Genomic DNA, 22,618 nt, shown 5'->3' with positions numbered 1-22,618 from the left:
CTATCTTCTTGTCTCTGTCTTGTTAGAAGATGGTCATCGTGTATCCCATAATGTTGCCGTGTTCCTAGTGATTGTAGATGATAATAATAACATCAATCGAGTCTGCAAACACATTACATTTCGGTGTCAGAGTAACCCAATCAATTACGTCACTAATTACAATTGTAAGCGGATTGGCCGGTAATCTGTCACAGAATAGATATTTCTTTGTATTCAATAGTAACATTCTCACTCCTCCATGGAATGTAGCCTTTTGGTCTATCAAGTAATGATTTGAAATTGTTTCTATACTAACATCGGCATTGTCTAACAAACCCTAACTAACTTACTTTGCTACGTTCACACTGCAAGCCTTAGTGATCAATTCTGATTTATTGGGCTGATGTTGATCAGATTAGTTTTGTTTGACTGTTCACATAATTCTTTAAATATGACCAAATCAGATTCCAGTGTGAACTGGTCATGCTCCTGAACTGACCCGCATGCGCAAATGAACAATAGCGAAGATGAACGTAGACATGGGGGACACTGAAGTCACAGTTTATGTTTTAATTTATAAATTGATGTGCAGTGGAGGCCAGCTAATCTGTGAGTGGGTGATAATGGGGGCAAGGAGGAGGTGAAAGAGAGACCTTTCTTCTTTCAATATGCTTTCAAACACAGACCGGTTATGATACGTTCCCACAAGTGTTGCTTGTTCCTCCACTGACAACCTCCATCACAGCTGTCTTCCATGTCTGTCTTCACAGGGTGACTCCCGTCAATCTTACGTCAATCTAGAGTGACATAAAGGTGACATGACACTGAGGTTGCATTGCAAAAAGAAAATCAGACCCGTATCTGATTTTAGGACCACATATGAAAGAACTGAAAAGATCAGATTCCATGTGATTTGCGCTGTTCAGTGTTGTGACAAAGAAAACTGATCTGAGTCACATATGAGCAAGGGAAATCTTTGGCCTGCAGTGTGAACATCTGTTCTAACAAGCCCCGACTGACCTCTTTGTCGCCATTTTCCATTTTCTCTCTCTCTCTCTCCTCCTTTCAAACGTTCCGTAAGGACAGGCCTTACTAAGGTGAGCCCCCGATTTTACTCTGTTGCATCCTCTTTCGTCATGTATTAACACCACCTCTGTGCGTTTCATCACCAACCACACCACTGAGAAGCAGGGCTTCTTTTTCCACGGTGCAGGGCCAATGGTGGAGGTGATAGAGATGAGAGTGTTGCCCAGCAGGGAGGACGGGGGTCGTGACAACAGGGGATAAAGGACTTACCTTGGGCTAGATCCACAAAGAATGGATCGCACAGAGCAAGTTGCACCCTTACTTACAATTCATTATGAATTGAAAATGGGGGACCCTGATGTAAACAAGACGAAAGTCTTTCTCTGGTCTACATCCCCTTAACAATTGTGTGTATTGAGCCGTACTGTATTGTACCCATTCTGCAATCTGTTAATAACATTTTCATTCAATCAATCACCGTGCAGATTGATTGATTGAATGAAAGTTTTATTAACAGATTGCAGAATGGGTACAATACAGTACGGCTCAATACACACAATTGTTAAGGGGATGCAGACCAGAGAAAGACTTTCGTCTTGTTTACATCAGGGTCCCCCATTTTCAATTCATAATGAATTGTAAGTAAGGGTGCAACTTGCTCCGTGCAATCCATTCTTTGTGGATCTAGCCGTGTTTCTGGCATCGTCCAGCGATTAAAAGAACGTTAGCTTCCTCATACTCGTGAAATGTAGGATGTACTGAGAATATTTGCATCGTTCAAACTCGTTTTTGTAACACGTGGACGTCTCCTGTCTATACGCATACAGTATCACCCATGAGAGAACATCTGTCCCTTCCCTCCTGTCAATCTGCGATCCAGCCCTTACACTGGCATACAGATCTCTCTCTCTCTCTCTCTCTCTCTCTCTCTCTCTCTCTCTCTCTCTCTCTCTCTCTCTCTCTCTCTCTCTCTCTCTCTCTCTCTCTCTCTCTCTCTCTCTCTCTCTCTCTCTCTCTCTCTAACTCTTATCACAATACAAGCTGTTCCTCCAGCGCATTGCAATCTACTCCACAGTGCACACAAAGTAGATTTCAATGAGTCTCCGTCAACTCATATAGACAGGAGCTCGACCCCAGTGACCTTGCATTGGTTGGAGGCTAACTATCCAGAGCTGTTATGAAAGAACTTTACACTACAAAAAACGTCAATGCGGATAGTGTTGAAATTAACATTATACCAGCGTTTTTATATAATCCTCACCTATCTGGTGTTAATTTAACACTTTTGATTTAATAGTGTTATTTATTATATTAACCCTTTAATAGTGTTACTTATTATATTAACCCTTTGATAGTGTTACTTATTATATTAACCCTAATAATAATAGAAATAGAAATAATAGTAGCGTAGAACATACTGTAGTATAATATTATGTTCACGGCAGATATCTCCAAAACTAAGCGAATCACACCACAATGATCTGGACGGATAGATAGCGCAGGCGGAAAATATGTTTTGGGGAATTTTAGGTGAACTGCCCATTTAAGGCTTCAAAGCAAACACCAGATATGCAACAACTGGTCATTTGTTAGCCTAATGCTGGGATTCTGACACTGTGATTTGTTGTGTACCAACTAACAGCATCAGATTCAGATTTATTGTCACGTATTTCAGTACCTTACAGCGAAGAAAGAGTGAAATTCAATTTGTTGTGGTCCCTCGACCATAGCAGCTTCCAATAATATAAATACAATAAAATTTGCATAGAATAAGAATAAAATAAGATAAAATAGGACTAAAATAAAGATGACTATATACTAGGGATGTCCGATATTATCGGCCGACCGATATTATCGGCCGATATCGGCAGTAAAATGTGATATCGGAAAATATCGATATCGGTAAAAAAAAAAAAAAAAAAACAATAACAATTTTTTTTTTTTTTTTTTTTTTTTTTACATTTATTTAACCTTTATTTACCCAGGCAAGCAAGTAAGAACCAATTCTTATTTTATTTATTGTCAAAAGTATGCATGTTGGTTTAATTCAACAACAAGAGATATGTAATGTTAATTTTTACTTTTTTAATTATCATATTTTGCACAGATAATGCTTACATTTAGAAAGCCTTTTGAATGCATCCAGTGAAATTATTAGTTACCTGAAATTATTCAGTTTTTTTGGGGGGAAACCCTGCATATATCGGTATCGGTTGATATCGGTATCGGTATCGAAATTAAGAGTTGGACAATATCGGAATATCGGTATCGGTAAAAAAGCCAATATCGAGCATCCCTACTATATACAGTTCTAAAAAGTGTGCAGTGCAGATAACAGGATGTAGATATTATACTATATAAAAATGTTATAACAAAAGGGCTATGTACAGTTCAAATCTTGTATGTCAAGTAGTGCCTATCTGTCATATATATAAATGCTGCTGGGTCTATGAGGAGCGCACAACACAGCAGCCGTCCCTGGCGCCATCGTGGTACTATCATTGGTAAATAGGAAATAGGGTTCCTAAAATCAGAACTATCCCTTTAACCCCTCGCTCTCCGTCCTCCATTCTGTTTCTCCAGATGTATCAGTCCAGCCCTGGCGGTCAGTCGTCATGTAGCAGCCAGCCGTCGCCACTTGGCAGCACCGCCAACCATGACAGTGGAGTAGAGATGACGGTGCACAGCGGGGGCAGCCTGGGGGACCTCACGGCCCTGGACGACCTCACGGCCCTGGACGACCTGCCCTCCGTGGGCTCCCTGGGCTACGGGGGCTCCCCCGGCGGCGGCGGCGGGGGGGTGGTGGGCCTCCGCCTCCGCAAGCAGCTGGCCACCACCACCTTCACCACCAGCCAGCGCCTGGAGCGCCTGAAGCAGGAGAGGCTGGACACCGTGAGGGACTCCTGCCTGTGGGCCAACCACCAGACCGTCACCGCGGGCCACGGCACCAAGCTCCCGCCGATACCAGCGAGCGGTGAGCGGACTGGTCAAGAAGAAGTATACGTCAGTATTATAGCTTAGCACAATGAATGTCAGCGGACATGGCCGGTGAGCCTTCGGGAGAGGTGTTAGTTGGACAATGCCTAGGCTAACCGGTCATGTCCGCTTCCATTCATGGTGCTAAGCTAGGCTAACATGCAGCCAGCTTCATACTGAACGCACAGAGAGGAAACTGGTATCTATCTTCTTGTCTCTGGAGAAGACAGTAAGCTAATTTCCCAAAATGTTGGCGTGTTCCTTTAAATTGAAACCACTTAATAAGTTGTACTTAGTATTAAAAGCTGTACTTAAATATATTGAAGTTGCACTTTTTTTGTTTACCAAAATAGTAAACTTAGTAAACATCTAAAAAAATGTATTCAAATGTACTTAGATTACACTTATTTGACTGTCGTACTAAACATGTGCTTTGAATTGAAAGCACAGAAAAAGTACAGAAAATACATTGCAAGTATACTCTCAGAGAAGCACAGATGGGTAGAAATATACTTTCAACACACTATACTTTTAAAACATACTTGGGAAACCTTTGTTGCACGGTGCTTTAAAAGTGATGCAGAGCCTGCTCTATTTCTGCTGGGCAGGTAAACTCACTCTACTACTGCAGCTTTAAGTGTTCTAAAAATGTGTAACAAATGTGATGCAAAAGCGTAATGCATTGGCTAAAGAGGAGGATATTTTCTAAAAAGATCCCCACATTCTACCATCATAATATTAATTGTAAATCTATAGTAAATGGCCCTCAAAAAGGTGTTGTGTCGTTTTTATGGCATAATTCATCATTTTGTGGGACTAGTGACTAAAACAGTATCTGTTTTTCCACAGGGTCCCTCCTGGATGGTCCAGCCATGGGTGGTGGTTCTCTGTCTTTCCCCAGCAACGGCCTGGTTGATCTGGGTCCCGGCAAGATGACGTTGCTGGCCCAGCTGTCAGAGCGCAGAGACAGCACCTCCAGCACCCTGAGCTCCGTCTACACCCTCAGCCGCAGGTCCTCCGGCGTCTCCCTGTGCCCCGCCAGCCGCCGCTCCAGCCAGACCTCACAGTTCGGCGGCAACCGTCACAACAACATCAGCTCTGCCGACTCCTATGACCCCATCTCCACCGACATGTCCCGCCGCTCCAGCGAGGCCAGCCAGTGTGGAGTCGGAGGGGGTCTCCCCAGCCTGCTCAGCCTGACCCCGGCCCAGCACTACAGCCTCAAGGCCCGCTACGCCGCCGCCACCGGAGGCGCCCCGCCCACACCTCTCCCCGACATGGAGCGCATGAGTCTGAGGAGCCGCATGGCGCTGTATGGGGACTCCCAGGAGGCCTTCAACAGCCCCGCAGCCCACTCCCCCAGGTGGCGCAGTGACTCGGGCTACACATCCCGCAGCATGATGCCCCACGAGGTCCCGTCAAACATCCCCCGGCGGGCCAGCGACCCTGTGAGACAGCAGGCCCCGGAGCCCGTGTGCCGGCCTCAGATGCAGCGCTATAACAGCATGGGAACGTTAGGCGGTATGGGCAACACGCGTTCCCAACCGCCGTCCGCCACGGACTGGCGATACTTAACCCAGCACGGCTGTCTGAGCACAGACAACAGCCTCCACCGTTACCACTACGGCCCGCGGCCGCCCAGCATCTCAGAGAACGTGACCGGAGAGACGATCGCGGGTCACATGATCCCAGAAGAGGACATAATAATGCTGCCTGACGACGTGGTCCAGTGCCTCAACACTGAGGACGGAGAATTGCCCCACAGCCACTCATCGGCATATCACCGACAAGTGCAAAGCTTCCAAGCGAACGCCAACACCCAGCCACCGTCATTCCTCCAGAGAAGAATGGCCGTCGTTGACGCCAACATGAACCCGTCTCCCCAGGCTCTGGCCGCCTGCACCATGAGCCCAGGGCAGCAGCAGCAGCAGCAGCCCTGTCTGTCTTCTCCTCAGCACAGTAGGGCCAACATCCCTGTCCAGTGGGACCAGGTGTCTGCAGGAACCACAGAGGCTGCTCAGCAGCACTGTTACAGACCACAACAGCTCAGAGGGAACCAGGCGGTCCTCCAACAGAACCACATCTTTGGATCTTTCCACAGCAATCTCACCTCCAATTCACAGATGGCACAACTGAGTCAGAACCTCCCGCACGCTGCGAAGCAGCAGAGTCCCAACTCCAGACCGAGCTGCATTCAGCCACATCCATGTCAGCAGGCCACAAATCTCAATGACGCGCTCAACTCCCCGTGTCGGTTAAACCAAGGTAGCGGTCCTTATGATGCCAACGGTAATGCCATTCATCATCGTTCCCCTTGTAATAACGTGAGCCTCGCCTGCAAACAGCATACAGCGCAGACTGTTGACGTGCACTGTTTGGGAGGTCAGCCTGTCCAAGTGAAACGTGAAGATTGTGACAGATCCCACACGGTGTCCTATCGAAAGAACTGTAACACGATACCCCAGCCTCCCATCCAAAGTGCAAGTCAGGGACTCATGCAACCGAGGCCACCGACAGAACCTAAGTCGTTAAATAGACAGCATTCAGAGCCGAACCTGGTGCAGCGCTCAGAACTTGTACAGTCCAACCTAAACCCAGATTATACTAACTCCAATAACAACGCCATGGGACAATTCTGCGACAGCGACTCGGACATCGACGCTGTGTACTATACAGGGCAGATTTGCGTGTTTGAACCCAACGGGAACCTGAACCATCGCGCTTCTCCTACGCCGGTCGATGTTCCCGAGTCGGTCGCAGCAGGTGACCCGGAGTCGAGCACCGCGGTGTCACCGAGGGCGCGCGCCGCCGCCGCCGCCCAGGTGTCCAGGACCGCGGACTCGAAGCCGGTGTGCCTGGAGCGACACATGATCGACTTCGACAGCACGCTGGACGACGGGGACCACTCCAGCCTGGTGTCGGGCACCCTGAGCCCGGGTCTCCTCCTCCAGAGCCTGTCCCGGAGCTCCTCTCGCCTCACCACGCCGAGCGGCTCCGTCACGTGGCCCCCTGTGCCGGCAGGGACCGGCAACATGGCCGTCGGGGACATGAGCTCCATGTTGACAGCGCTGGCAGAGGAGAGCAAGTTCCTCAACTCGATGTCTTAGAGAGACACACGTGTGGCAGAAAAACTGCGCCTCCCTCCCCGACGCGGAAGGGAGCATGAGTAGCATGAGTGTTGAATGTTCCTTTGACAATTGAATTCCAACACTCGATAAGCCCAACACCTGATCACAGACTCAAAATGAGTAACATGAACATTTTGAAGAATATGTGCCAAAAACGCTGTAGCGTTTCTGTGACCTGTATTATCCTGTACAGTCCTGTTTGTTAAGTATATTTAAGATGGCAATTTTCTATCCGTTGAAAAGCCATATTTTTTTGCCTTAGATATTAATGAGAATATAAATGACAGCTCCGTTCTTTCTGTCACACATACAGCTATACAGATCTGCAGTCAAAAAAGAAATTAAAAAAAGATTATTAAAATAATTCCATCTGTTTACTAAGTGCCTGGCTCAGCCAAAACATATGCATGATGAGCATATGACAGAATTGATGTGGAAATGCAAACCAGGTACAAATTTGACATCAACTTTATTTGGAATGTACTACCATCACCTAGATGTTTAGACTTTTTTTTACACTGTAAACATTTGTGAATTACTTGTGACTACTTGATTACTTGTATTTCTCATATCAACCTTAGAGAAAATAACTCAATGATTTTCTTTTTCACATCAAAACAAGTTTACTCTCAGAGCCAATATTTGTCTGTTGCATTTGAGTTTGTTTCTGCTGGGATTAAGTGTAACATCTTGATATGAAACATCAGACACATTCAAAACTGGTCACTCTCTTTTCGTGGGAAACAGACTCAAGCAAACCCCTAATGTCTGGAGCAGAGGGGAAGAAAGCTTTTTTTAATGTACAGTATATTGCTATATGCCAGTTTGTTGTGCTGGACATATGTAAATATTATTTGTAAATTTTTATGAAATACAATATTGACATTGTTGTTTTACACAAATGCTGTTTGTGTGTTGTCATTTGTACATATTTCTACGATTATTAGGTTGTCAACTGTTGTCACAATGTTAGTTAAAATCTGAAACAAGAAAGAAAAAACATTCTGTAAGGAATGGTAAGGAAAGACTACTATATCCTCTACTGCTATATCCTCTACTACTATATCCTACACTACTATATCCTCCACTGCTATATCCTCTACTGCTATATCCTCCACTACTATATCCTCCACTGCTATATCCTCCACTACTATATCCTCCACTGATATATCCTCTACTGCTATATCCTCCACTGCTATATCTTCCACTACGATATCCTCCACTACTATATCCTCCACTGCTATATCCTCTACTGCTATATCCTCTACTGCTATATCCTCTACTGCTATATCCTACACTACTATATCCTCCACTGCTATATCCTATACTGCTATATCCTCTACTGCTATATCCTCCACTGTTATATCCTCTACTGCTATATCCTCCACTGCTATATCCTCTACTGCTATATCCTACACTGCTATATCCTCCACTGCTATATCCTCCACTGCTATATCCTACACTACTATATCCTCCACTACTATATCCTCCACTGCTATATCTTCCACTACGATATCCTCCACTACTATATCCTCCTCTACTGCTATATCCTCTACTGCTATATCCTCCACTGCTATATCCTCCACTGCTATATCCTCTACTGCTATATCCTCCACTGCTATATTTTCCACTACGATATCCTCCACTACTATATCCTCCACTACTATATCCTCTACTGCTATATCCTCCACTACTATATCCTCCACTGCTATATCCTCCACTACTATATCCTCTACTACTATATCCTCCACTGCTATATCCTCTACTGCTATATCCTTCACTACTATATCCTCTACTGCTATATCCTTCACTACTATATCCTCCACTACTATATCCTCCACTGCTATATCCTCTACTGCTATATCCTTCACTACTATATCCTCTACTGCTATATCCTTCACTACTATATCCTTTACTACTATATCCTCCACTGCTATATCCTCTACTGCTATATCCTTCACTACTATATCCTCTACTGCTATATCCTACACTACTATATCCTCTACTGCTATATCCTCTACTACTATATCCTCTACTGCTATATCCTCTACTGCTATATCCTTCACTACTATATCCTCTACTGCTATATCCTACACTACTATATCCTCTACTGCTATATCCTCTACTACTATATCCTCTACTGCTATATCCTCTACTGCTATATCCTCTACTACTATATCCTCTACTGCTATATCCTTCACTACTATATCCTCTACTGCTATATCCTTCACTACTATATCCTCCACTACTATATCCTCTACTGCTATATCCTTCACTACTATATCCTCCACTACTATATATTACACTACTATATCCTCTACTGCTATATCCTAGTATCCTATCATAGTTTTCCTTATCATACCAAGAAAATAGCTCATCCAACTTGAAATCAAGATAAAACAATGAAAATAATGATAAAGCTACTAAAAGGTTTTGTTCAACTAAAACCTGACTGACTAATCAGCTAAGATAGGGCAGCCTAATGTATAGCCTAACTGTTTATTTATCATCAATGGTATGTGGGTTCAGTCAGTGCCTTGCTCAAGGGCAGATGAACAGCAGTTTCATGTTTCCATACACTTGCCACTGCCTCACAGCTGCCTACAACAGCAGCCTAACGTTCTGCTCCAAGATACATTTATCAGGCTTGATCACTGCTTTAATCGTGTTGCTTGAGTACAATGAAACATTTGTTTTTCAATCTCATCGCATTTTTACAGAAGGTACTGTATGTTGATGTCACATTACCCAGAATGTTAGAACTGTTGTGAAAATGATGACTATGATGATCTCTACCCCACTGGATATCAACAGAAACAAACCATTTCAGATATCCAATCTGCTTCCTTTAAAATGTTGCATAATCTACTCAGGTTACCCTGATTGGCGCATCAGTCAGTTTGTCAGTTGTCAGTAGTTGTAAAGGATATCAGCTACAGTAGCTCACCTGTTAGCACACTGGTCACACTGGTCCCATGAATTTGTTTATGTTGGATACTAACATTTCATTTGAATGAACAGAAGGCCAAGCCCCCTCAACAGGAGAGACTAGATGTCCTCATGGGGCCTGCATACCCAGAATGCCTTGCCGTCCGACAAAGGCAGAGCACCCGTGGATGCTTTTAACACATGCATACTACAGTCATAGACCCTCTTTGTGATTGTAATATACTAGAGCTAGCCACTAGCATGCTAGTGAAATAGACTGTATTTGACTGTAGAAATTTGAGTGTAGTTAACAAAACCAAGATACATAGATACATAGCATAGTGTGAAATAATCACGTCGGGCGTCACCCAAATTGACACGTATATCTGACTATATTCAATATCCAAATTGTCAAGGTTATCAATAATATCCAATAATGAAAGGTAGAAACATCTTTCAGCGGTTTATTCAAAGTGAATCAAGCATAAGTTACAGACAGGAGACGTTGCAAGGAAATTACATTGCAACGGGCAGAAAGAAATAGGTATTGGTCAGCTGGTTAGGATTGGATTAAAATTTTTTTAGAACACAGACTCTTGTCTCCTAACAGGAGCTGTTGTATGGAATGTGAAGTCATTCCCTGTGTGCACACATAGTACATTTTGTCAGATTTAACACAGTATAAAAGTACATTGTAGACGCTGTTTAAGTAATTTACAATAGATAGAATTATAGACCGATGGATAGATATATATGGTAGATTTATAGATAGATACTTTTTATGGATAGTCTTATATTAGCAAAAAACCTGCCAGAGTCTGACACTAGTCACTAACACTACCACTCTAATAAATAACATTAAACATGAAATAAAATAGAAATCCCTGTAGCATTGTCCAGCTAACACCGTTAATGTTAGCTTGCTAACTAGAGTCAAATGGGTCTATTTCACTAGCATGCTAGTGGCTAGGTAGATTTCAATCATATACTTCTTGTCCTGACCTGCTGATAATAACATTATAAACAGTTTGAGACCCGCAAGAGACGTATAGTAAGACAACTATATAGCCTTTATTTTCATATATTAATATTTTCAGATGGGCCAGTAAGTTAGCAATTAGTTAAAAGAACACGCCAACGTTAGGGGAAATGTCTTCTCCTCATGTCAGACAAGAAGATATACCTATTTACTCTCTGTGCGTTCAGTAGAAAGCTATTCTAGCACAAATGAATGGAAGTGTATACGGACCACTAGCCTAGCTTGAAACTCCGGGAGAGGTGTTTTTGGCCAACAGCTAGACTAGAGGTCAGTAGGCTATTCACTTCCAATCATTTGTGTTAAGCTAGGCTAGTGTGCAGCTAGCCCACAGAGAGGAAATTGGTATCTACGGTAAGCACATTTCCCATACTTTTGGCGTGTTTCTTTAATGGTAGCTCATTGTTATTAGCTAAGTGTCAGTCTAGTAGTACAATAGTGGTTCAAAGAGGATCCATGACCGTAGTACGCATGTGTTAAAAGCATCCCGATGGGATGTCCTTGTCAGACCGCAAGGCATTCTGGGTATGCAGGGCCCAGGAGGGCACCCAAAGCCAATTGGCTTTGTTCAGAGAGGGTGCACTAAAATGGTCATAACAAATCAAATGATACTGTACATCTGACGGTGGGGAAAAAACTACACTCCTGACATTACCATTTCACAATAACCTTTTTTCTGCCTTAATTAACATCATTGTACTGGTACTTTAAATAATTCAAGAGCAGACCTTTGTCTTTGAAGCCAGGTTGCTCTAGTTCAGCCTATCCCTTGTCTTGCAGACAACGCACTTTCCGTCATCCTCCCCCCTGTCAGACCTGCATGCGCCACATGATCGTGTCTCCTACAAGACGCGCCTTTGAAACGGTTCCTCCCGACCTCATCTTGCCTTGCTCGTGAAAAGAATGTTTGACACGATGTAAATTCTCACTCGGAAACTGGTGTAGAAGGGAGTGTTAACGGGGGGGGGGGGGGGGGTACAAAGGCACGCAGAACAGTCGCTCCAGTTAGCCGTGCGTGTTCTTCAATATTAGCACTGACAGTGTGACCCAGAGGAAATGGCTGCTGCTGAAACCACATAAAACGGGAGAGTGGAGCGCGAGGTCTGGGGGACGCGACTCTGGAGTGTTAGCGGGGGGAACAAATGATTTCAGTCTGTCAGGGAATTCAGCCGAGGGCCCGTTTGATCTGAAGTTTTTGATTGCTTTTGCCACTGGTATTCCTTATTCTCTCAGAGATGTGAGGGGAGAAGGGGAAATAGCCGCGGGATATGAAACCCCCAGCAGGCCCTGAACATGAGGTGAAGATGACTCAAAAAAAGAAAAAGAAAGAAAAGGCCCCACCTCCCCCACTCTGTCAATAGGTCCATTACCTGAAGATAACTCATAAAGGTAGGTCTAGGCTTGAACTAAATCTGCCTAAAGAGAAGTCGGTTCACTCTGCTGCCATCTTGATAACCCTGGACTAACAAGACCTGGCCCGTCTATAATTATAACCCTGGACTAACTAGACCTGGCCCTTCTAGAATGATAACCCTGGACTGGACTAACAATACCTGGCCCTTCTAGAATGATAACCCTGGACTAACAAGACCTGGCCCTTCTAGAATTATAACCCTGGACTGGACTAACAATACCTGGCCCTTCTAGAATGATAACCCTGGACTAACAAGAAATGGCCCTTCTAGAATGATAACCCTGGACTAACAAGACCTGGGCCCTTCTAGAATGGGGAGTCATCCATATCCAAGGGCTCTTTTACACCTGAGTTTGTTTGAGATGGTGGGAATCAAAAGTGAAATTGTTACTTTCATTGCAGTTTTTATTGGTTCGGTTGCATTGACAAACAAACTAAACTTTCGAATCAGAGCCATGTGACCACGCAGGTCAACCTTTTATTGGACATTATTTTGAATCCTTAGGAACGTATTATGTCCACAACAATATTTTTATTATTATTATTTTAATATTATATTATTCTTCAGGTCTTTTCCTTCTTTTGGTCCAGTTGCTTTCACACCTCAAATGAACCACTCCAGAGTTCACTTGGAAGCGGACTGAGACCACCTCAAACAGGACCAGGGTGAGACCACCTCAAACAGGACCAGGGTGAGACCACCTCAAACAGGACCAGGGTGAGACCACCTCAAACAGGACCAGGGTGAGACCACCTCAAACAGGACCAGGGTGAGACCACCTCAAACAGGACCAGGGTGAGACCACCTCAAACAGGACCAGGGTGAGACCACATCCAACAGGTGGACCAGGGTGAGACCACCTCAAACAGGAGGACCAGGGTGAGACCACCTCAAACAGGAGGACCAGGGTGAGACCACCTCCAACAGGACCAGGGTGAGACCACCTCAAACAGGAGGACCAGGGTGAGACCACCACAAACAGGAGGACCAGGGTGAGACCACCTCAAACAGGAGGACCAGGGTGAGACCACCTCAAACAGGAGGACCAGGGTGAGACCACCTCAAACAGGAGGACCAGGGTGAGACCACCTCCAACAGGACCAGGGTGAGACCACCTCAAACAGGACACCTCAAACAGGAGGACCAGGGTGAGACCACCTCAAACAGGAGGACCAGGGTGAGACCACCTCAAACAGGACCAGGGTGAGACCACCTCAAACATGAGGACCAGGGTGAGACCACCTCAAACAGGACCAGGGTGAGACCACCACAAACAGGAGGACCAGGGTGAGACCACCTCAAACAGGACCAGGGTGAGACCACCTCAAACAGGTGGACCAGGGTGAGACCACCTCAAACAGGACCTGGGTGAGACCACCTCAAACAGGACCAGGGTGAGACCACCTCAAACAGGACCTGGGTGAGACCACCTCAAACAGGACCAGGGTGAGACCACCACAAACAGGAGGACCAGGGTGAGACCACCTCAAACAGGACCAGGGTGAGACCACCTCAAACAGGACCAGGGTGAGACCACCACAAACAGGAGGACCAGGGTGAGACCACCTCCAACAGGACCAGGGTGGGACCACCTCAAACAGGACACCTCAAACAGGAGGACCAGGGTGAGACCACCACAAACAGGAGGACCAGGGTGAGACCACCTCAAACAGGACCAGGGTGAGACCACCTCAAACAGGTGGACCAGGGTGAGACCACCTCAAACAGGTGGACCAGGGTGAGACCACCTCAAACAGGTGGACCAGGGTGAGACCACCTCAAACAGGTGGACCAGGGTGCGCTTGTTTGGTGCAGAACTGAGTTTGATTACTGTGTTCACAGTTCACACCAACCCAAACAAACCACACCATGGGGGTAAATGCTCTCGGGTTCGATGAACCAGACTAAACAAGGCAGGTGCGAAAGAGCCATATGAGTCTGTCACACATACTGTATCATCGTTTTTCTTTCATATTTGAAGTCACTAGTAAATTACTGACAACACAGAATGCTTAATTTGGTCAAACAATCTTGTGATAGTAAAATGCCCTTTTTCCACTTAGACCAGCTTCTACACATGCTAACTCCAATACAGTCAAAATGTCCAATAACAAGTTACAAGATACAAGATTCCTTTATTGCCACACAACCAGGTTGGTGGTATTCGTGATCGGTACAGAGTGTCTACAGTACATAAAACTGGAACATAGATACATTTACCCCCCCCCCCCTTCCCACAGTGGATACATAATACAGCACAACATGACACAATAAATACATAAATACAGCACAGCACGACACAGCACAACATAACACACGGAAGAGTCTAGTCGATCAGGTCAGGTGCTTGGTTAGTGTAAGGGGGAGAGGGGGAAAGGGGGGCCAAGGGAGTTCAGGGTCCGAATGGCGGTTGGGAAGAAGCTGTCCTTGAAGCGGGTGGTTTTTGAGAGGATGGACTTGTTTAGATTGTTTAGAACGACCAGCTTCTAAACATTCAGGGGTTTCTGCCACAGAGTCCTTAGTTACCACGGCGACCACTCACTTGATTTATTTAAAACATCTTTAAAACTCAGATTTCACATCATCACATTTTGTAAAACATTTGATTATTGTCTCTGAATATTATGTTTGTTTTGTAGCAAGTCGTTTCTTAATGGATTTCCCCATTCAAAACTACCGCAGTGCTCCATCTCCTCATTATATAGTCTCTGGATTACAGCACCTAAATGCCCAAAAAGGACTGCGCTACTTTACCTACAGTACTACAGTTTGGAGAACATGTTTTAACAAAGCTACCAATAGTAACCTGGTAGAAACAGCTCAGCCGATTAGGCTACCCCTACATTAGGTGTTATTAATGCTTCCAGAAAGATTTTGTTACACTAGCTACTGTTTATTGGATTGTGCTCCATGCTTCATGATTATAATAATAGTAATATAAACACTACCATGCATCATGATGATTATAATAGTAATATAAACACTACCATGCTGCATGATGATTATAATAGTCATATAAACTAGGGATGTCTGATATTATCGGCCGATATCGGCATTAAAATGTGATATCGGAAAATATCGGTATCGGTTTTTAAAAGATTTTTTTTTTTTTTTTTTTTTACATTTCTATAACCTTTATTTACCCAGGCAAGCAAGTAAGAACAAATTCTGATTTTATTTTTGATTTTCTGATTTTATATAAAGTATGCATAATGTTGTGTTAATTCCACAACAAGAGATATGTAATGTTAATTACCTGAAATTATTCCATTTTGGGGGGGGGGGGGGGGGGGGACCCTGCATATATCGGTATCGGTTGGTATCGGTTGATATCGGTATCGGAAATTAAGAGTTGGACAATATCGGTATATCGGTATTGGTAAAAAAGCCAATATTGAGCATCCCTAATATAAACACTACCATGCTTCATGATGATTATAATAGTAATATAAATACTACCATGCTTCATGATGATTATAATAATAGTAATATAAACACTACCATGCTTCATGATGATTATAATAGTAATATAAATACTACCATGCTTCATGATGATTATAATAATAGTAATATAAACACTACCATGCTTCATGATGATTATAATAGTAATATAAATACTACCATGCTTCATGATGATTATTATAATAATAGTAATATAAACTCTACCATGCTTCATGATGATTATAATAGTAATATAAATACTACCATGCTTCATGATGATTATTATAATAATAGTAATATAAACACTACCATGCTTCATGATGATTATAATAGTAATATAAATACTACCATGCTTCATGATGATTATAATAGTAATATAAATACTACCATGCTTCATGATGATTATAATAGTAATATAAATACTACCATGCTTCATGATGATTATAATAGTAATATAAATACTACCATGCTTCATGATGATTATTATAATAATAGTAATATAAACTCTACCATGCTTCATGATGATTATAATAGTAATATAAATACTACCATGCTTCATGATGATTATTATAATAATAGTAATATAAACACTACCATGCTTCATGATGATTATAATAGTAATATACAGCCAGGTACATGTATACAGCCAGCCCTGGTCCTCCTGTCACTGTTGGGCCCGTCAAGGTGGTGTGATCTTCCCTGCACCATCCATGATGTGGCCAACAGTGTCGACTGTAGCGGCTGCTCAACTGGATCCACAATCAGGCACGATGGATCTGCTCTACGTCATCTTCAGTTGACTGGCATCTAACCATGCCCACTCTACTTCAACTGCATCAGAGTGGCTCTCCTGCCCCCTGGGGAATGTGACTTTGAGACTTTGAGCTCTGAGCCTTGACTTTGCGCCTTCATCTTATTTTCATACCAGCGCTCGTATTCCTATGTTTTTTTGTTCTTAGCTCTATTTTATTTATATTTTAAAATGTTCTTATGCACTTTAGATACTACTGCTACCATGTATGTGTATGTATATGTGCTTCATTACATGTATATACGTCACGGTGACCAATCGCAGCCACTCTTATTGTCTGGGACCAAATACGGCCACGCCCCATTCCCAGTAAAAAGTGGGAATCTCTAGAATGGGTTTCAGGCGAAAGTGTATACGGAAGTGACTCTCAAGGTCAGGCACGTTGGAAGGGGGGGGGGGGGGGGGTGCGGGGGGTGCTGCAGCACCCCCCCCCCCCCCCCCCCCCCCTCAGTTATTGCAAAAAAAATAAAAAATCATATATATATATATTTTTTTTATGTTTTTTTTTATGACAGTATTTATATATTTGTATATTATATACTGTAACTGTATAACTTTAACACTGTATATGGAAAGAGTGCGCACTGAGTCTGATCCCGAGTTGAAGAATTGGCTCCAAAAGAGAGACAACTGGATGTCCAACAACATCCAAAACTAAATCTTACAGCTGTTTGCCCATGATATTCAGCGACAAATTAGAGGCAAAGCATCCAAAAGCCCATTGACATTCTTTGGCTTGAGCGCTGACGGAACCACTGATGTCACTCACTGGAAAAGAACAATTCTCGTGTAATATACAGTTCGCCGATGACAACTTGGAAGCTCAGAACTTCTTTTGGGGTTTTTACAATGCCCGGCCCAGACACAACAGCCGAGACGCTGTTTTTGTGTATAAAATACTTTTACGCCTCGACCTGCCCATGGAGAGGCTGATAGGATACTGTTTTGACGGGGCCAACAACATGTCTGGGGGGTACAGGCTAGACCAGGGGTTCCCAAACTTTTCAGGCCGCGACCCAAAAAAAACGGTGTCAGAGAGCTGCGACCCCCACTATTATAGGAGGTAAAACAAAAATAATAATAATAATATTCATAATTTTAATTTTTTTTTATAAATGGAAATGTATGGTTGAAACATGCAAACGTTCAAACGCACACACACTAATACGCATTGGAGGCTTTTAACCAGGGCCGGACTGGGGAAATCATTCAGGCCAGGAAATATAGTGCAAAATATAGCCCCAGTCAGGCCACTTTTTAAGCAGGGGGTCGGGGGGTCCCCCACCAGGATTTTTTTTGTTACAAAGACTTCATTTCCTGCATTCTGGTGCAGGATTTTTTTTATTTGTACCCTTTAAATGCCAGTGTTTGTGATGGCATCACAAATTATTGTTAAAAAAACAGGCTAGCATATGTATGATTAGCAACAGGGGGACCCTGATGGAAACAAGACAAACGTCTTTCTCAGGTCTGCATCCCCTTAACAATTGTATGTATTGAGCCGTACTGTATTGTACCCATTCTGCAATCTGTTAAATAAAGTTTTCATTCATTCATTCATTCAACAACACAGATTTTTTTGGATTTTCAGTTTTTTTGTAATTGATAAATACAATATTTTATTCAACTTCAGCCTTGATCATAACACCACATATTAATTTTATAATTCGAACCCTTTAAATGCCAGTGTGTGTGATGGCATATTGCAATATATAAAATGCAAAGTAGATTTTTCTGGGGGGGATTATTACAGGCTAGCATGTGTCAATGATTAGCAGTTTTTTGTAAGGGTCCCGCCTCCACCAATCACATGCGGCTCCCTTTGTGTGTGTGTGAGAGCAAGAGAGAGAGAGAGAGAGATAGTTCTCCAACTTGTGTGAGTTGCAGTGATCTCCTGGTTGTTCCCCACCTAGGTTATCTAACTATTGCGCTAGTGCAACTAGAAACACTGGCCTGGCCTGCTTCTAAGTTCAGTGGCCTGACTGCAAAAAAAATTGTTTTTTTTTTACATTTTTTTTTAATTTATCATCTGGCGACCCCCCCGCGGCGGCTCAAAGGCTGCACCCCCTACCGATTTAAAGTTCCAACGTGCCTGCTCAAGGTGACGATTAGACAACACTTTCTGTTGTCAGTAGATGGCAGCATTGGTTTAAAATTAAAAGGTGAAAATGTTGAAAACTACATGAATACATTTCCCAAGAGCGTTAGCACAGGTCACAGGTCACTGGGATGTGTCTATTCTTCGACGTGATCTAAACAGCGGTATGCGACCGCAGTATACCGGCCGCGAATGGTAAACTAATTATCTTAACAAAAGTGCGCTGGTAGCATTACATATGTTGTCTAAAGGGGGACATATGGTACAATTTAAGATTTGAATGATAATCGGCATATAAAGGACAACATAAAGCATCGTTAATTTGTAAGAAACCTCAATGAAAACGGTAATATTATGAAAATGTTATTAAATTATTATTATTAAATATTATGAAAATGTGCTAGAATCCTATAAAAATGTGGACGCATTTGGTCTACGTTCCGTTATACATACATACCAATTATTCTCTTGTTCTATTCTCTATCCATCTATCATCCATAGCAACACTATATTATCACAGACATCCTGATGGGGGATCGATCCCCTTTAAACAGCCCATCTGAGGTTTCTCTCCTCCACACCACCTGTGGTGTTTTTGTTCCTATTGCTAGGTTTTAGTGAGTCGTTCCTCATCTTCATTGGGGAAAGTCTGGGGGTGTTGCAGTAGGGGATTTTATGGTGGTTATATCTATTGTGATGTTTCTTCTTGACCTGTAAAGCCCATGGGGGCAATTCCATGTGATATTTGGCTACACAAATACTTGACTCAAACCTAACTTCTGTGCTCTTATTGCTTGATCTCAGTGCAGCCTTTGATACTATCGATCATTCGATTCTTCTAGGTCGGCTTGAGAATCATGTTGGCATTCGGGGTCACGCACTTGCTTGGTTTAAATCTTATTTAACTGATAGAACACACTGCGTGGTCTATAATGATTTAACATCAGAGACCCTCCCAGTGCAATGCGGGGTCCCACAAGGCGCTGTCCTGGGCCCTTTGCTATTTTCGATTTACATGCTACCCCTCGGCAATATCATACGCAAATTTGGCATAAACTTTCATTTTTACGCTGATGACACCCAATTATATATACCTATTAAGCCAAATGATTCCTCCCAATTACAAAATCTTGAGGCTTGCCTGCTTGCCATAAAAAAATGGATGTCGCAAAACGTTCTACTCCTTAATGCAGATAAAACTGAGATGTTGATTGTTGGCCCCCCAAACCACAGAGGCCTGTTTCAGGACATCTCCCTCAACTTTGATACTTGTCATGTATCCCAGAGCTCCACCATAAAAAACCTCTGAGTAATTTTTTATTCCTCCCTCTCATTTAATGCACATATACAAAATGTCACCAAAATTGCCTTCTTCCATCTTCGTAATATTGCAAAAATTCGCCCCATTTTAACTCTGGCTGATGCTGAAACCCTGATTCATGCTTTTGTCTCATCACGTCTGGACTACTGTAATGCACTTTTTTCAGGCCTACCTAAGTCAAGCATCAAAAATCTTCAACTCGTGCAAAATGCGGCTGCACGGATACTAACTAAAACTAGACAATTTTATCACATCACACCAGTTTTTTCCACCCTACACTGGCTTCCTATTCAAGCCCGATCTGACTTTAAAGTGCTACTCCTCAAATCAAATCAAATCAAATTGATTTATAAGGCCCGACAACACACGTTAATGTCCCCATGGGCCGTACAGGTCTTCTTTAAACAAGTCAAGAAGAAAACATAACAATAAGTCAAGAACAGAACAAGAACACCATAAGGTCCAAACATTTTTAGATGAATGCAAATAAATGAAAGAATGCAAGCACTCCCAGACATACCCCACGCGAAGGTAAGGAAAAACTCACTAAAACCTAACAATAGGGAAAAAAGCTCCACAGGCAGTGTGGAGGAGAGAAACCTTAGAAGGGCCATTCAAGGGGGGATCTCCCTTCTTAGATGTTGGTGATAGTAGTGTTGCAGACGGACAGTTGGTAAGCATGCACTCATGTGTGTAGTGAAACACAGATGAGTGCATGCAATAGCAACTGAACATTTTGAAAGATTAAAGATAGAGCTAATAGCGATAGCACCTACAACATTTTAAATGGGCTTGCACCGCTCTATCTATCCGATCTCATCTCTCGATACTCGCCCGCTCGTGCTCTGCGCTCACAAAATGCAGGGCTTCTATCGATTCCTAGGGTTAAAAAGAAATCCGCCGGCCACAGAGCCTTTGTCTACCGCGCTCCCTACCTGTGGAACAAATTACCTGCCGTCGTCAGGGGCGCCTGCTCTGTCGAAGCTTTTAAATCCCTGCTTAAGACCCATCTTTTCTCTCTCTCCTTCAACCTACCCTGATCTCACCTGGTCGGGGCCTGACCCTTAGAGTAATCTGTCTAGTTTAGTTAGGATGTCTATTTGCTCCCTTGTCTGCTTTTCTGCAGACATAGGAGAACCTTTTAACCTCTGTCTCTGTCTTCACATTTTTCTTATATACTATGATTCTACTGTCACCATGTATGCATATGCTCACTACTTGTATTTATTGCTCCATCTCTGCCCACTACAAACATGGGAACTCTCTAACCCCGTCCTATTGCTAGGTATTAGTGAGTTTTTCCTATACATTTATTGTTGCATTTATAAAAAAAAAATGCATTTATGTAATATTTTTTGGACCTTATGGTGTTCTTGTTTTGTTCTTGACTTATTGTGATGTTTCTTCTTGACTTGTTTAAAGAAGAAGTGTACGGCCCATGGGGACATTAACGTGTGTTGTCTGGCCTTACAAATAAATTTGATTTGATTTGATTTGATTTGATTTGATTTAATATAAACACTACCATGCATCATGATGAGTATAATAGTAATATAAACATTACCATGCTTTATGATGATTATAATAATAATATAAACACTACCATATGATGATTATAATAATAATATAAACACTACCATATGATGATTATAATAATAATATAAACACTACCATGCTTCAAGATGACTATTAGTAATATAAACACTACCATGCTTCATGATGATTGTAATAGTAATATAAACACTACCATGCAGCATGATGATTGTAATAGTAATATAAACTAGTGCTGTCAGGTGATTAAAAAAATGTATCTAATTAATTACAGGATTTGTAATTAATTAATCTAATTAATCGCATTTTAATCGCATAACCATTTTAGGCCTGATATTTTATATTATATAATCATATTTCAAATTGCATGTGTCCGGATGGCAGAATTCAGTACTGTATCTACAAAACCTTCTGTTTAATCATCTTCCCTTTATTCATTTGCTTAGATTTTTCAGGTCTAGTCAATTTTAACATGGTGTTATTCACAGTAAAAAAAATAAAAAATTAAAAGAATTGAATTGATATTCTCATTTGGTTCATTACAATTTACTCAAGCCTAGTAACAGACACAGTATTTCTGACACTGGGAATACATTCCCTGAGATCCATAGATGTGCCTAGAATCAGATACCAAGAACATGCAAATATTTTTTTAAATACATTTTGAGTTAATTTTCATAACGCGATAATTTGCTGTGTAATTAATTAATCTAATTAACGCGATAAACTGACAGCCCTAATATAAACACTACCATGCTTCATGATGATTGTAATAATAGTAATATAAACACTACCATGCTTCATGATGATTGTAATAGTAATATAAATAGTAATATAAACACTACCATGCAGCATGATGATTATAATAGTCACTTACTCAATGGACAACTGCCCATTAAGTCCAGTCG

At 42.5% G+C, this 22,618-nt stretch overlaps 1 protein-coding gene across 1 annotated transcript in view; it reads left to right on the top strand.

Moving 5' to 3' along the window:
• LOC311228216 (zinc finger protein GLI2-like) overlaps positions 1–7,088 on the top strand; it is a gene marked incomplete at both ends in the record, with an annotated part of 29,971 nt that extends 22,883 nt beyond the window's left edge. The window contains 2 exons of the mRNA XM_084314127.1: positions 3,589–3,979; positions 4,831–7,088. Coding sequence (XP_084170253.1) covers positions 3,589–3,979; positions 4,831–7,088 — 2,649 coding nt within the window. The remainder of the gene's footprint in view (positions 1–3,588; positions 3,980–4,830) is intronic.
• Between the last annotated feature and the right edge of the window lie 15,530 nt (positions 7,089–22,618).

The sequence above is a fragment of the Notolepis coatsorum genome (genome assembly GCF_963971535.1).
Source record: "Notolepis coatsorum genome assembly, chromosome: 1".
Classification (NCBI taxonomy): domain Eukaryota; kingdom Metazoa; phylum Chordata; class Actinopteri; order Aulopiformes; family Paralepididae; genus Notolepis; species Notolepis coatsorum.
Note: the sequence above shows the minus strand (reverse complement) of the source record. Positions and strands in the feature narration are given on the sequence as shown.